This window comes from Grampus griseus (genome assembly GCF_964374135.1).
Source record: "Grampus griseus genome assembly, chromosome: 5".
Taxonomy (NCBI): domain Eukaryota; kingdom Metazoa; phylum Chordata; class Mammalia; order Artiodactyla; family Delphinidae; genus Grampus; species Grampus griseus.
The window spans coordinates 94,836,567-94,854,170 of NC_138998.1; the positions used below are offsets into that span (position 1 = coordinate 94,836,567).

Genomic DNA, 17,604 nt, shown 5'->3' on the forward strand with positions numbered 1-17,604 from the left:
CAGTCCCCTCAAGAGTACAGTGAATACACTGGGAGTAGTGCTCCCTCTGCTGGCCTTCTGAAAGCATGGCATCAAATATGTACTTAAAACTGTTAACCACCAAAAGCTGACTCAGGGAGTAAAAAATCAGAGTTTTATATTAGAAGCTCATACAGACCACACATCTTATGTGATCCCTCTCTACAAGGGAATATTTTTTTATATAAATTTTTTTATTTTTTATTTTTATTTTATTTTTGGCTGCGTCAGGTCTTTGCTGCTGCGTGCAGGCTTTCTCTACTTGCAGCAAGCGAGGGCTACTCTTCGTTGCAGTGCGCCGGCTTCTCTTTGCGGTGGCTTCTCTTGTGCAGCATGGGCTCTAGAGCGCAGGCTCAGTAGTTGTGGCGCACGAGCTTAGTTTCTCCGCGGCATGTGGGATCTTCCCGGACCAGGGCTCAAACCTGTGTCCCCTGCACTGGCAGGCAGATTCTTAACCACTGCGCCACCAGGGAAGCCCAAGGGAATATTTTTAAAGTACAGATTTCATTTAAAAATAAAAAATGTTTTACATTCTCTCAAGTAATTGTACTTTCTATGTTATTTTTCTTTTTATTACTTAAGAATGTTATTTTATTTCAGAACTATATGGAATGCAATAATTTCAACAATTATTAACCTTCAAAAATACAGTTTGCTGTGGTATTCCTGGCTTCCCATGCTTATCATTATATCAGTCCAGCAATGTTACCATATTCATAGTCTTTTTCCTATCCATAAATGTTTATATGATTTTAACAACTAATAATATGTCACTTAAAACTTTTTTCAGTTTATTAGACATGAAGCTAAAACACTACCCTGACTATATAAAACTTCTTTCAGTTTATTAGACATGAAGCTAAAACACTACCCTGACTATAAGACCTCTAGCAGCCCTGTTCTTGGATGATTTTTTTTATCTGTTCTGTGAATAAGTGATCTTGCTTATACAGATATACTATGCAATTCTGAAGTTAAAGATATTAGGGTAAAAGAACAAAAATTTAAGGTCATTAATTTGAACCGAAATAAGCACACTAATCACAAAATATATTTATTTTCTTACCACCTCTCTTGAATTGGGCCAAGTTCAGAAAGATATAAGAAGCACATAACCAAAACAAGAAAGTCTCCTAAGTAGGACAAAGACAATGAAAAGGGACCTCTTAAATTACCCCCTAGAGCAAGGAGCACATACCTCTGGAAGAAAGCATTCTCTGCAGCAGTTAGGAGGCCCTTCAGGTATCCGCCCTTGAAATGGTTAATTCTGCTACTGCAAGGGAGCTTCTTTGGTTTGAAGCAGAACCAGGGTTCTCCAGTATAGAGATCTGTAAAGTTGCACAGGGGAAGACTCCCAGGAAGACACACATTACACTCTGTAGTTTCAGAAATTCTTCCTGAACGGAAGAGGCTCTTGAAATAGACCCTGTCTGGTTTCTCTTCCTGTAGATTCTGAAGAACTCTGATTCCTTCACTGGGGTGGACCAGAGATATGGACACTTTAACTCTGCCTGGCCAGAGCAGAGTAAAAAAGACCTTGTAAAACCCATTCTGGTAGTCCACCACTCTACCCACGGCCCCTGCCTGCAGCTTAGGGGAGTGGATTCTGGCCTGCAGGTAGTCTCCACCATACTTCTTGGGCTTTCCTTGAAAATCCTGTACATGAACCAGCACCTCTAGCTGGCTTCCCACCTTGAAGAAGGCTGCAGAGTTCAAGATGACAAAGTAGCTGGAAGAAGGGTCAGTGCTCTTCAAAAAGGGGACTGGGCCCACATCAGGCACCTGCCACTGTAAGGCGGCCAACAAGGAGTCCTCCTCCAGGCGCTCCCGGCTGGACAGAGTCTGGTGCTCATAGCCACAGTAAGGATTCCGGCTAATTCCTGTCACCTGGGAGAAAACAAACTGTCCACCACTGTCGATGAATGTGGCTGATGCAGTCTCATGGTCCAAGTACTGAAGAGAAAGACACAAACAACAGAAACCACAGCTACAATAAATCTCCTTATAGTCAACAAATAAATCCCTGCTTCAGCTTAAATTTTAATAAAACTTACTTGAGATGACATTGTTTCAAAAACCACAGCTCACCAGTTTTACAGATTCCCACAGCAAATATCAGAGAAAAATCCCTTTGGTGCTTCCAGAAGGAGAAAGGGAAAAGGAATCATTTTGAAGGACAGTAGTCCCCCTTTATCCACAGGAGATATTTCCAAGACCCCCAGTGGATGCCTGAAACTGCGTCACATCAAACCCTATATATACTGCTTTTTCCTATACATATATACCTATGATAAAGTTTAATTTATAAATTAGGCACAGTAAGAAATTAACAATAATAATAAAATAGAACAATTATAATAATATACTAGAATAAAAGTTATGTGAACGAGATCTCTCTCAAAATATCTTTTTTTTTAAATTTATTTGGCAGCGCTGGGTCTTAGTTGCGGCATGCAGGATCTTTGTTGCCGTGTGCAAGGTCCTCATTGCCGTGTGCAGGATTTTTCAGTTGCAGCATGTAAACTCTTAGTTGCAGCACGCGAAGTCTTCGTTGCAGCATGCATGTGGGATCTAGCTCCCCAACCAGGGATCGAACCCGGGCCCCCTGCATTCGGAGCACAGAGTCTTAGCCACTGGACCACCAGGGAAGTCCCTCTCTCAAAACATCTTATTGGTGTACTGTCCTTCTTCTTCTTGTGATGACGTAAAAGGATAAAAGGCCTACGTGATGAGATGAAGTGAGGTGAATGATGTAGGCATTGTGACGTAGTGTTAGGCTACTACTGACCTTCTGACAACACATCAGAAGAAGGATCATCTGTGTCAGGTGATCGTGGATTGAGCTACAGTGATGTCAGTGGTTGAGGATCCTGGGTGGGAAACAGCAGGATGGCACAAGATTTCATCACGCTACTCAGAACAATGCACAACTTCAAACTGGTAAGTTGTTCATTTCTGGAATTTTCCATATAATATTTTCAGATCATGGTTGACCATGGGTAAATGACACCACAGAAAGCAAGACAGTGGATGGAGGGAGTACTGAATACCAGAGTATTCCATTCTTCTTAACAAGGCCTGCCCTCAAGCCAAACTATTTTACCAGAGCCTAACCTACTGAGGTTTTACCAGAGCCTAACCTACTGAGGTTTTATCAGAGCCTAACCAAACTGAGGTAAGGAACATACCCAACTCCAGCCCACTCTAACCATTCTATCCAATTTAAGGGTTGGGGGTAAGACTAAAAAACAATTCTGAAGTTCACAGACTCACTAAAGGACTGAGGATCATAGGACTATAAAATGCTTCACCTCCCTTACACCTCACCCCCACACCACTAAAAGCCTATTTATTGGAGTTCGTTTTACCCAGTACATCATGTCCAGCTTTCAACAAAAATTACAAGACATACTAAAAGGAAAAAAATACAGCAATTATCAAGGGACAGGAGGGAGGAATTAGGAATATTTTGTTGTTAATAATGTACCTGCACTACCCATGAAGCAGTATGGTATTATTTGATAGTGGACTTGAGTTGCTTGTAAATGCATACTGAAAACTCTAGGGCAACCACTTAAAGCAAAATGAGAAGTATAACTGATACACTAAGAAAGGAGACAAAATGGAATCTATAAAATGTTCAATTAGGGACTTCCCTGGTGGTCCAGTGGTTAAGATTCTGCCTTCCAATGCAGGGGACACAGGTTCCATCCCTCGTCGGGGAACTAAGATCCCACATGCTGCGGGGCAACTAAGCCCACGGCCACAACTACTGAGCCCAAGCACCTCAACTAGAGAGCCCACAGGCCACAACTACAGAGCCCACGCGCTCTGGACCCTGCGCACCACAACTAGAGAGAAGCCCGTGCACCACAACTAGAGAGAAGCCCGCACGCACGCCACAAGAGAGTAGCCCGCACACCACAACTAGAGAGTAGCCCTCATGCTGCAAGAAGAGCCTGCGTGCAGCAACGAAAGATCCCTCATGCCACAACTAAGACCCCACGCAACCAAAAATAAAAATAAATAAATAAAATAAGTATTTTTTTTAAATGCTCAATTAAAACCACAAGAGTCAGAAAAAGAGCAGAAGACAAAAATAGGAACAAAGAACAAGGATAATGAATAGAAAACAGTAACAACTATGGTAGATATTAATCCAACTATATCAATAATCACCTTGAACACCAATGGACTAAAGACACCAGTTACAAGACAGAGGTTGTCAGACTCAATTATATGGTGTCTCTGAGAAACTTACTTTAAATATAAAGACTTATATAGATTAAAAGTAAGTGGATGGAGAAAGATATACCAGGCTAGCACTAATCAAAAGAAAGCAGGAATAGTTATATTAACTTCAGGCAGAGTAGACTTCAGAGCGAGGAAAGTCATCAGAGATAAAGAAGGATATTATATAATAATAAAAGGGTCAATTCTCCAAGAAGACATAACAATCTTTAACATGTATGTGCCTAACAACAGAAAGTCAAATATGTGAGGCAAACACTGATAGAACTGCAAGAAAAAAATAGATAAATTCACTATTGTAGTTAAAGATTTCAATATCCCACTATCAGAAATGGATGGATCCAGCAAGCAGAAAGTCAGTGAGGACACAGTTGAACTCAACAGCACCAATTAACTAGATATGATGGACATCTATAAACTACTTACCTAGCAACAGCAGAATACACATTCTTCTCAAGCTCCCATGAAAGATGCACAAAAACAGATCATATTCTGGGCCATAAAACATACCATAAAAAATTGAAAAGAACAGAAACCATACAATGTCTGCTCTCAGACTACAATGGCATTAAAGGAGAAATTAATAACAGAACGATAGCTAGGAAATCCCAAAATACCTGGAGATTAAACAACACGCTTCTGGGAATTCCCTGGCGGTCCAGTGCTTAATACTCCACGCTCTCACTGATGAGGGCCCAGGTTCAATCTCTGGTTGGGGAACTTAAAAAACCCCACAAGCCATGAGGGGTGCCCAATAAATAAATAAATAAATAATAAAACAAACTAAACAACACACTTCTAAATAAAACAAGGGTCAAAGAAGAAATATCAATAGAAAATTTAAATCTTTTTAGTTAAATGAAAATGAAAACACAACTTATCAAAATTTATGGGATGCCATAAAAGTAGGTCTTAGAGGGAAATTTACAGCACTGAATGCACATTATTAGAAAAGAGGAAAGATCTAAAATCAATCATCTTAACTCCAACCTTAGGAAACTAGAAAAAGAAAAGCAAATCAACTCCAAAGTAAGGAGAAGAAAAGAAATTAGAAATTAGAGCAGAAATCAATGAAACTGAAAACAGGAAATCAATAGAGGAAAGACAATGAGGCCAAAAGCTGGTTCTTTGAAAATATCAATAAAATCAATAAGCCTGCAGCAAGACTAACTATGGAAAACAGACAAGACACAAATTACCATTATCAGAAATGAAAGAAGAGACATCACTATAGATCCCATAGACATTAAAAGGATAATCAAGGGACTTCCCTGGTAGTGCAGTAGTTAAGAATCTGCCTCCCAATGCAGGGGACATGGGTTCAAGCCCTGGTCAGAGAAGATCCCACATGCTGTGGAGCAACTAAGCCCATGCGCCACAACTACTGAGCCTGCGCTCTAGAGCCCGCGAGCCACAACTACTGAAGCTTGCCTGTCTAGAGCCCATGCTTCGCAACAAGAGAAGCCACCGCAATGAGAAGCCCGCGCACCACAACCAAGAGTAGTCCCCGCTCACTACAACTAGAGAAAGCCCGTGCGCAGCAACAAAGACCCAACACAGCCAAAAATAAATAGGTAAATAAATAAATTAATTTTTAAAAAAAGGTAATCAAGGAATACCACGAACAACTCTATACCCACAAATTTGATAACTGAGATGAAATGCACCTATTCCTTGAAAGATACACTCTGCCAAAACTCATGCAAGAAGAAACAGATCATCTGAATAGGCTTATAATCTCTAGTAAAGAATCTGGATCAATAATTAATGACCTTTCAAAACGGACACCACCAGGTCCAGGTGGGATTCATTGATGAATTCTACCAAATATTTAAGGAAGAAATTGTATCAATTCTCTACACTCTCTGTCAGAATATAGAAGCAGAGGGAATACTTCTTTCTATAAAGCCAGCATTACCCTAATACCAAAACTAGACGACATTACAAGAAAACTACAAATTTCCCTCATAAACACAGATGTAAAATCATCAACAAAATATTAACAAATCAAATCCAACAATGTGTAAAAAGAATTATACACCATGACCAAGTGAGATTTATCCCAGGTATGCAAGAAAGTGCCTTAATAGAACTCCAGTGCTTCCGAAAGACCATGTCTTACACCCTCTTAGAACTGGTCCTTAATCTTCACTTTTGGCCTTTCTGCTTAGAAGACAACCTTATAAGGACTTCAGTCTTTTCTAGTTTGGACATTAATTGCTATTTATATTGTGGCATTTTGCTCTATATATCGTACAACACAATGGCTTTCTAATATTTTGTATCTCAAAATTTTATACTCTATCTCTAAATTTCAGATTTTTAAGCTCTTTTCTTATTAGTGAGCAGATCTGCCTGTTTGATAATAAAGTTTTCTACCAAAAAAAAAAAAAACACCTCACCTTAGAGCCTTGTAAAATTTCACAGGTAAAGAAAAGGTCCTAATAGCTTCCAGAAAGGAGAACAATGTTACCAATAAAAAAACAAGAATTAGATTCGCATTAGCCTTGTCTTTTGCTACACTGGACACTAGAAGACAGTAGAGCAAAGTTGTAAGGTTCTGAGGGAAAAGGATTTTGAATACGGCATTCTAAATACAAATCATACATGAGGGCAAAATAAAGACAGTTTCAGACATGTAAGCTTTGTTCCCATGTGCCCTTTCAGAAAAACATTATTTGAAGATTTAACCCAGTAAAATGGAAAGAAAAATCCAAGGAAGTGAAAGACATGAGCAAGAGTGAAACCAACCCAGGAATTCAATGAAAAGCAAACTCAGAATAACAGCTGGGCAACAGCTGGGCAACAGCTGGGCAACAGAAAAACATTATTTGAAGATTTAACCCAGTAAAATGGAAAGAAAAATCCAAGGAAGTGAAAGACATGAGCAAGAGTGAAACCAACCCAGGAATTCAATGAAAAGCAAACTCAGAATAACAGCTGGGCAACAGCTGGGCAACAGCTGGGCAACAGAAAAACATTATTTGAAGATTTAACCCAGTAAAATGGAAAGAAAAATCCAAGGAAGTGAAAGACATGAGCAAGAGTGAAACCAACCCAGGAATTCAATGAAAAGCAAACTCAGAATAACAGCTGGGCAACAGCTGGGCAACAGGAAGATAGAGGGCTCTGAGGAAAAAGAACCAAAATGCCTTGAAGAAGCAAGTGGAGGGACTTCCCTGGCAGTGCAGTGGTTAAGACTTCGCCTTCCAATACAGGGGGTGTGGGTTTGATCCCTGGTCAGGGAACTGGTATCCCACATGCCTCACGGCCAAAAAACCAAAACATGAAACAGAAGCAATATTGTAGCAAATTCAATAAAGACTTTAAAAATGGTCCACATCAGGGGCTTCCCTGGTGGCGCAGTGTTTGAGAGTCCGCCTGCCAATGCAGGGGACGCGGGTTCGTGCCCCGGTCCGGGAGGATCCCACATGGCGCGGAGCGGCTAGGCCCGTGAGCCATGGCCGCTGAGCCTGCGCGTCTGGAGCCTGTGCTCCGCAACGGGAGAGGCCACAACAGTGAGAGGCCTGCGTACCGCAAAAAAAAAAAAAAAAGGAGAAGAAGCAAGTGGATTCAATTCAACAAATCATATGAAGGAAAATCCTCATGACATGTTACAGAAGGTGGTATTCTCTCTCAACAGAAAAAAAAAGCAATTAGCACTCCAGGAAAAAAAAAAACAAGAAGAGGTATAAGAAAGTCATCATTAAAATATGAAGCAAATTAAAATGCAGCATGATTAAGCAACTGAGGTAGTGTATAAAAAAGATCCATTTGACCTTGATGTTTGGGAAATTCTCCATCAAGAGATATAGATTTGGTTTCAAAGGATCATGTTCTATATTGACTAACATTTACATGATTATCATAATGTTATTTTTTTTTAAGTATAAGAATCAATCCAGGGCTTCCCTGGTGGTGCAGTGGTTGAGAATCTGCCTGCCAATGCAGGGGACACAGGTTCAATCCCTGGTCTGGGAAGATCCCACATGCCACGGAGCAACTAAGCCCGTGTGCCACAACTACTGAGCCTGCATGCCACAACTACTGAAGCCCGCGCGCCTAGAGCCCATGCTCCACAACGAGAGAAGCCACCGTAATGAGAAGCCCGCGCATCGCAACAAAGAGTAGCCCCCGCTAGCCGCAACTAGAGAAAGCCCGTGTGTAGCAACAAAGACCCAATGCAGCCAAAAATAAATTAATTAAATAAATAAATTTTAAAAAAAAGAATCAATCCATAAAGATTGATATAATTAAGGCTACACGTTAGCCTTAATTATAGTTAGAGCAATAAAACTAAAGATTATAAAGCCTGATGATGCAAAAGTTATACGCTAGCTAACGGAAGTCAAATGTAAAATAATGCAGAAGTGATTTTCTTCCTCACTTACAGGAGGGAGTTAAAATGTGCTATCTAATGCTATTAGGGAAAGAAAAGGTCTAAATACATTATTCTAATGCACAGAAATAAAAATAATTTTATAAAGTTTAGAAAGAGAGTGACAGAAAGTGTGAGTCAGCAGAAGACCTCATCTTTCATTATCTTAACAGGAACAGCAGTATCAACCAACATGTACTAAGCACCTATGTGCCGGACACTCTTTTGAAGACTTTACATAAATCTTTTAATACAATGTTTAAATTATCCCATGAGATAAGTCCTATTATTATGCCATATGATAGACAGGGAAACTGAGGCAATGAATGGCTTGATAATTTGCCCAAGGTCACATAGGTTAGAAGCAGCAAACCTGGACTAGAACCCAAGCAGTCTGAGTTCGGTCTGTGTTTTAACTTAACCATCCATGCTGTACTGCCTGATGTGGAAAGGTCAGAAGGTACAGTGTAAAGCTGACAGAACAAGATATAACTGTGTAATGTGTAATTAGCACTAACTAAGCAAATAATTAAAAACAAGCAGTTACATCCAAGAAACAACATTGAGAGTGACGACTGGGGAGGGAATTCATTTATGTACTTAATACCACTCTCTATTTTTTCAAGTGTTTTATACTTTTCATTAATTATTTTCTTAATAGACAGAAGGACAGATGAACACATGGATGGGAAAAATAGCTATGTACCTGCAATACTGTGATTTGTAAGAAATATACATTTGGTCTTCATCCACAGTTCCTGGCTCACAGCTCCCAAAATCCTTGGCAGCGATAAGAGCAATGGGAGCATCTTTTGCTGTAATATTTGGTTTCGTGTCCTCAGTTCCTGAAAACACTTCAGAGTCATAAAGGGGAAATGGGTGCCTTGTTCTTCATTACAAGCCCCTTTCCACCACAGCAGGGTGTATGTTACTTTGGTGGCTTTTGGAAAGCACCTGAGGATGGGGGCTGGTTGGGTTGTCAGGAGAACCAACCATGATTAGAGGGTTGGAACCTTCAGTCCCATCCTGGACCTCCACCCCTGGAGGCTGAATCAATAACACCTATGGAATAAAGCCTCCATAAAAACCCAAAAGGATGGGGTTTGGAGAGCTTCCGGGTTGGTGAACACATGGAGATTCAAGGAGAATGGTGCACTCAGAGCATGGAAGCTCTATGTCCTTCCCATATACCTTGCCCTATGCATCTCCTCCTTCTGGCTGTTCCTGAGTTATAATTGGTTATAATAAACCAGTAATCTTGTAAGTAAAATGTTTCTTTGATTTCTGTGAGCTGCTCTAGCAAATCAACTGAAGCCAAGGCAGAGACCATTGGAACTTCTGATCTACAGTCAGTCAGAAGCACAGGTGACAACCTGGACTTGTGACTGGCATCTGAAGTTGGGCTTGGGGGAGAGTCTTATAGGACTGAGCCCTTAACCTGTGGGATTTGATGCCATCTCCAGATAGACAGTGTTGTTACCAAACCAAACTTGGGTCCACTCGCCTGCTCACAGTAAAGCCAATCTACTGACACCAGGTTGTGGGGAAGTAAAGTGCAGCGTTTATCGTAAAGCGCCCAACTAGGAGTCCAGGGCAGCTAGTGCTCAGAAACACCCCAACTCCCGAATGGGTTTCAGGGAAGCATTTTTAAAGGGAAGGTGAGGGAGGGGAGTCACAGAGTATATGATCAGCTCGTGCACAATTCTCTGACTGGTTGATGGTGTGGTAGCAAGGCGGTGTCACAGGGGTTAACGTTACCAATCTTCAGGTTCCAGATGGTCTGGGGGCTATGTGCTCATGATCATCAAATAGTTAACTTCTTCCATTTGGGTTTTAGCATCTGTAAAACAACTCAGGAATGTGGATCAGATACTGTTATCTATGTATTTCAGGGAGGAACTATGGACACTGTGACTGCCATGTGGCTGATTTACTGTGTCAATTGTTACCAGTTCTCCTGGCCCAACTGCTACTTTTGTCACTATATTGTCCTTTCAATCATTAATTCTTGGGCCAGGCTTTTGTGACTCTCGGGAGGCCTGAGAAACTACAGCTTTTCTACAAAGGAGAGGCAGGCAGAGGACCTGGGGGAGGGGGTCCGTCCAGGAAGGGCCCATAGGGTCCTGCTCAGTTACAGTGTCAGAATTGATTTGAACTGTAGGTCACCCTGCTGGTGTCCAAGAATTGCCTGGTGGTATGGAAAAATCCCCCCTACCCACATTGGAAATTGGGTGTAGGACCTTTTTAGTACCTAACCCAGGGAACTGAATCTGACATTATGCAATAAGTTAAATTGCAAGGGAAAACAACAACAGCAAAGCAAAACTGAAAATCACTCTCCTCAATAGCTAGTATTACCTGTTATAAACCACTTAAACAAGGCCTCAGGCTCCCCATGACCGCCTGGAGGGGTGGGATAGGGAGGGTGGGAGGGAGAGAGACGCAAGAGGGAAGAGATATGGGAACATATGTATATGTATAACTTATTCACTTTGTTATGAAGCAGAAACTAACACACGATTGAAAAGCAATTATACTCCAATAAAGATGTAAAAAAAAAAAAAAAAAATCCTATACGAGGTAAACATAATGCCAAACAAGGTAAAAATAATCCCAAAATACAAAAGGATTTTTAATGATCTTCTTAGATTCTGTATTTTTTCCCTTTCATTTTACACTTGTATCCAGACACTCTCAAATGGAAGAATTTCATTGGGCTCCTTCATTTTAAAGGAACACACAGTATTATTTGTTCATTAAAAAGGGTAATAATGACTTTGAAAATTTTTCCCTGGCAGAGTTGACATCAGCGCCATGACATGGCATAAGACATTCCTCCTTTTTTGTCCCCCTTTTTAACAACAAATTAGGCACCCATCCAAAAACAAAAGTGCCTCTGTGGGAATTGTGGGATCCAGTACCACATGCCAAGGGACCTAGGAGGAGTCTCGACCACATGTGTATCTGGTAATAGGCAGATAAACCTCAGTGAAGACAGCATAGCCAGTGAACTTGTCCCAATCCCTCTTGGCCATAGTCAGGGAAAACCTGGAGCGTGCTGACCCAGGCAGATACCAACAGATGAGAACGAATTTGTAGAAATCCAGACTTCCCAAGGGGAAATCCCAGAAAGAAAAAAAATACAAGTTTGGATGTGACTAAGAGGGTACGAGGAACTTTGCCAGCACTGCCCCTCCCCACACATAACAAGCCCAGGGCTGAACAACCCAGGAGCGCTCTCTTCCAAGAGGGAAAAGGAGAGTGGCAAGTTAGTGCCCAGCTACCCCCACTGTGAGAGAAACCCACTTAACTCAGCAGCACCCCAAGTACTGAGGTGGGATCTCCATGACTGGAGGGAGGGAAGGGATCAGGAAAGAGGCAGATAAGAATACCAAAGGGCACTGAAGGGATGCAGTTCCTGCTAACTGTGCTCAGGACTTTAGCAGGGAGTCCGCCCACGAGCCCATGGGAGACCCTCACCCGACAATCTTTCCACAGAGCCCACGGGCACTCCCAATGCCTTGAGTGCTAAACCCACACCTCCCCACACTCTGGAACCAGCAGCTCCTGTGCATGCTCCCAAATGAGGCAGTAAGTGAGACTCTGCTAAACAGGACACTATCAGTCTCTGTGGACAAGGGAGAAATACAAACTTAAGCCATAGTGCCTCCTTCTGGAAAACAAAAGCTTAACAGCAGCTAGCCTGGTGGATTGTAAGAAAAGGTTAAGAACTGCGCCACAAGAAGAAGCAAGACATGGGAAGCAAGTGTACCCGTACAAGGGCAGAAAAAACCACAGATAAAACAGGACTAATGAACATTTTATCCCATCCAAAGGCAACTAGTAAGACGGGAGGAGGTATCTGCTATTTCAAGTGTGAAAGCAGCAATGCAAATGTACAAGGAACTATAAAGAATCAAGGAAACATGTCATCACCAAAAGACAACAATAATCCTCCAATAACCAAGCTCAAAGGCACAGAATTAACAACCTAGAAGATAAAGAATTCAAAATAGCTGTTTGAGGAAACTCAATGAGCAACAATAAAACAGAGACAAACAAGTCAAAATATACATGAACAAAATCAGAAACTTACCAAGAGATAGAAATCATAAAGAAGAAGCAAATGGAAATTTTGGAGCTGAAAAATTCCATGAATAAAATGAAAAAAATGCAATAGAGAGCATCTATAGCAAAGGAGATCAAATGGAAGACTGAATAAGGGAGCTAGAGGACAGGAACTTTGAAATAAACCAATCAGAAGAGAACGCAGGAAAAAAAGAATGAAAAAGAGCATAGAAAGCTTACATGGTCTGTGCGATGCCACCAAATGTACAAATATTAGAATAATCAGGGTTTGAGAGAGAGGAGAGAGGGAAAAGGGGGCAGAGTTTATTTCAAGAAATAATAGCTGAGAACTTCCCAAACCTAGGGATATACTTGGACAACCAAGTTCAAGAAGCTAAGAGATCACCCTATTATCTCTATGCAAAAAGACCTTCTCCAAGACACATTATAATGAAACTGTCAAAAAACAAGCGTAAAGAGAGAATCCTAAAGGCAGCCAAAGGAAAAATTATTGTAATCTACAAAAGAATGCCCATTCAGCTCTCAGCGGATTTCTAAGCAGAAAACAGGCCAGGAGAGAGTGGATGACATATCCAAAGTGTTGAAAGAAAAAAACTGCCAGCCAAGAATACCCAGAAAAGTTATCCTTCAGATGTGAAGGAAAAATAAAGACTTTCCTTGACAGACAAAAGCTGAGGGAGTTCATCACCACTAGACCTGCCTTGCAAGAAATGCTGAAAGGAGTTCTTCAAGCTGAAATGAAAAGATGCTAGTGATATGAAAACATACAAAAGTATACAACACACTGGTGAAGATAAATATACAGATTTAGAAAACTCTAATTCTGTAATAGGATGGTGTGTTAACCACTTAACTATAGTATAAAGGTTAAAGAAAATAACTACAGCTACTATAACTTGTTAACAAATACACAGTACAAAAAGAGGTAAACTGTGACATCAAAAATATAAAAGGGAGGGAATAAAAAGGTGGAGCTTTGTGTGCAATTGAAGTTATGCTGTTATCAGCCTAAAATGGTCTGCTTTACCTATGAAATGTTTTCTGTAACCACGAAACAAAAACATAAAGAAAATTCACAAAAGCGAAAGAAATGAAAACAGAGCATACCACCATGGAAAATCACTAATTTACAAAAAAAGGAAGGCACAAACAGAGCGGAAAAGAAACAATGAAAATGCAAAACAAATAGAAAGCAATTAATAAGATAGCATTAATAAGTCCTTATGTATCAATAAATACTCTAAATGTAAGTGGATTGAATTCACCAAAAGGCACAGAGTGGCTGAATGAATAAAAAAATAAGACCCAACTACATGCAGCCTAGATTCACTTTAGATTTCATGACACAAAAAGACTCAACATGAAGGGATGGAAAAAGACATTACATGCAAATAGAAACCAAAAGAAAGGGGGTTATCTATACTTATATGAGACAAAATAGGCTTTAAACCAAAACCAGTAACAAGAGATAAAGAAGATCATTATATGATGATAAATGGGTCAATACATCAAGAAAATATAACAATCATAAATCTATACCTACCCAATGTCAAAACACCTAAATCTATTACACAAATACCAACAAAACTGAAGGGAAAAATACACATCAATATAGTAATAGTAGGGGGTTTCAATACCCCAGTTTCAGCAATGGATGGATCCCCCAGACAGATAATCAATAAAGAAGCATTGGACTGGAACCATATATTAGATCAAATGAACCTAAGAGACGTCTATAGAACATTCAATCACAGCAGTAGAATACACATTCTTCTCAAGTGCACATGGAACATGCCCCACTTTAGATCACATGAGAGGCCACAAAGCAAGTCTTAGCAAATTTAAGAAGAATGAAATCATACCAACTATCCTTTTTGACCACAGTGGTATGAAACTAGACATCAACAACAAGAGGAAAGCTGGAAAATCTACAAATATGTAGAAATTAAACAACGTACTCCTGAACAACCAATAGATCAAAGAATAAGTTGAAAAAGAATATTTTTAAATATCTCAAAACAAATGAAGCTGGAAATAACATACTAAAACCTATGGAAAACCTACCACAAAAGCAGTTCTGAGAGGAATGTTCACAGCAACAAATGTATATATTAAGAAAACAGATCTATCTCATGCAACCTAACTTTACACCTCAGGGAAGTAGAATGGCCAAGTGGGATTTATCCCTGGGAGGCAAGTATGATTCAGCATACACAAAACAATACATGTGATACACCATATTAATAGAATGAAAATGTATTTGATAAAATACAACATCCTTTCGTGATAAAAACATCACAACAAACTGGGTATAGAAGGTAAATTTAATAAAGGCTATTTACAACAAACCCACAGCTAATATCACACTCAATGGTGAAAGATTAAAAGCTTTTATTCTAAAATCAAGAACAAGACAAGGATGTCCACAGTCACCACTCTGATTCAACATAGCACTATAAGTGTCAGCTAGAGTAATTAGGCAAGACAAAGAAATAAAAGGCATCCAAATCAGAAATGAAGAAGTAAAATTGTCATTATTTGAAGATGATATCATCTCATACAGTTGACCCTTGAACAATGCAGAGGTTAGGGGCACCTACCCTCCACACAGTCGAAAATCTGCATATAACTTATAGTCAGCCCTCCTTAGACACAATGTCTCCATATCTGCAGTTCCACATCCATAGATTCAGCCAACTGTGGATTATGTAGTACTGTAGTATTTACTACTGAAAAAAATCCATGTATAAGTGAACCCATACAGTTTAAACCCATCTTGTTCAAGGGTCACCTGTATTTAGAAAATCCTAAAGACTCAATCAAAAACCTGTTGGAACTAATCAACAAATTCAGTAAAGCTGCAGGATATAAAATCAACATACAGAAATAAATTGCATTTCTATACACTAACAACAAAACATCTGGAAAAAAATAAAGAAAACTATCCCATTCACAGTAGCATCAAAAACAGTAAAATAATTAGGAATAAATTTAACCAAGGAAGTGAAAGATCTATACAATGAAAACTTTGATGAAAGAAACTGAAGTAGACATAAACAAATGGAAAGAGAGCCCATGTTCATAGATTGGAAGAATTAATATTGTTAAAACACCTATACTAACAGAGTCATCTATAGATCCAGTGAAAACCCTATCAAAATTCCAATGGCATTTTCCACAGTAATAGAAAAAACAATCCGAAAATTTATGTGGAACAACAAAAGATCCCAAATAGCCAAAGCAATCCTGAGAAAAAAGAACAAATCTAAAGGTATCACACATCCTGGTTTCAAACTGCACTACAAGCTATAGTAATCAAAACAGTATGGTACTGGCATAAATACAGACATATAGACCAATGGAATACAATCAAGAGTTCAGAAATAAACCTCCACATAAACAGTCAACTAACATTTGATAAGGGAGCAAACAAATACTCAATGAGGAAAGCATAGTCTCTTCAAAAATGGTGCTGGGAAGACTGGTTAACCACAAATAAACAAATGAAATTGAACCCCTATCTTACACCACTCACAAAAATGAACTCAAAATGGATTAAAAACAAACATAAGATCTGATACTGTAAAATACTAGAAGAAGAAGTGTCTTGGCATCGGTCTTGGCAATGATTTTTTTAGATATGACACCAAAAGCACAAGCAACAAAAGCAAAAATCAACAAGGGGTATTATATCAAACTAGAAAGCTTCTGCACTGCAATAGATAGCTCCAATAAAATGAAAAGATAACCTATGGAATGGGAGAAATATTTGCAACCTATATATCAGATAAAGGGTGACTATCTAACATATATAGAGAACTCATACAACTCAATAAGAATAACAACAAAATCCAATTTTAAAAATGGGCAGAGGGTGACTTCCCTGGTAGCACAGTGGTTAAGAATCCGCCTGCCAATGCAGGGGACACAGGTTCAAGCCCTGGTTCGGGAAGATTCCACATGCCGTGGAGCAACTAAGCCCATGCACCACAACTACTGAGCCTGTGCTCTAGAGCCCACGAGCCACAACTACTGAGCCCACGTGCCTAGAGCCCGTGCTCTGCAACAAGAGAAGCCACCACAATGAGAAGCCCACGCACTGCAACAAAGAGTAGCCCCCACTTGCCACAACTAGAGAAAGCCTGTGCACAGCAACAAAAACACAACACAGCCAAAAATACATAAATAAATAAACGGGCAGAGGAACTAAATAGACATTTTTTCCAAAGAAGACATCCAAATGGTGAACAGGTACATGAAAAGATGATCAACATCACTAATCATCAGGGAAATGCAAATCAATACCATGATAAGATATCACATCACACCTATTAGAATGGCTACCATAAGGAAGATAAAGAAGATAGGGAGAGAAGGGAACCCTTATACACTGTTGTTGGGAATGTAAATTAGTTCAGCTGCTACAGGAAACAGCATGAAGGTTCCTCAAAAAATTAAAAATTTAACTATCATATGATCCAGCAATCCCATTTCTGGGTGTATATCCTAAGGAAATGAAAAAAGGTATAAAAAAAGATATCTGCACACCCATGTTTACTGTAGCATTATTCACAATAGCCAAGATATGGAAAGAACCTAAGTCCACTGATGGATGAATAAAGAAAATGCAGTGTGTGTATATATATATATATATATACACACACACACACAATGGAATATTATGCTAAGTGAGATGAGTCAGACAGAGAAAGACAAATACGCCATATCACTTATATGTGAAATCTAAACAAACTGAACTCCGCAATTCCCTGGCAGTCCGGTGGTTAGGACTCCATGCTTTCACTGCCAAGGGCCCGGGTTCAATCCCTGGTTGGGGAACTAAGATCCCACAAGCCACGTGGTGCGGC

The 17,604-nt window shown here is 39.8% G+C and overlaps 1 protein-coding gene across 2 annotated transcripts in view; it reads right to left on the reverse strand.

The window, feature by feature from the left end:
• Positions 1 to 17,604, reverse strand: part of NXPE3 (neurexophilin and PC-esterase domain family member 3) — a 49,865-nt gene that overhangs the window by 24,704 nt on the left and 7,557 nt on the right. For both annotated transcript variants that reach the window (XM_082654132.1, XM_082654131.1), the window contains exon 4: positions 1,217 to 1,971. In XM_082654132.1, coding sequence (XP_082510258.1) covers positions 1,217 to 1,971 — 755 coding nt within the window. The remainder of the gene's footprint in view (positions 1 to 1,216; positions 1,972 to 17,604) is intronic.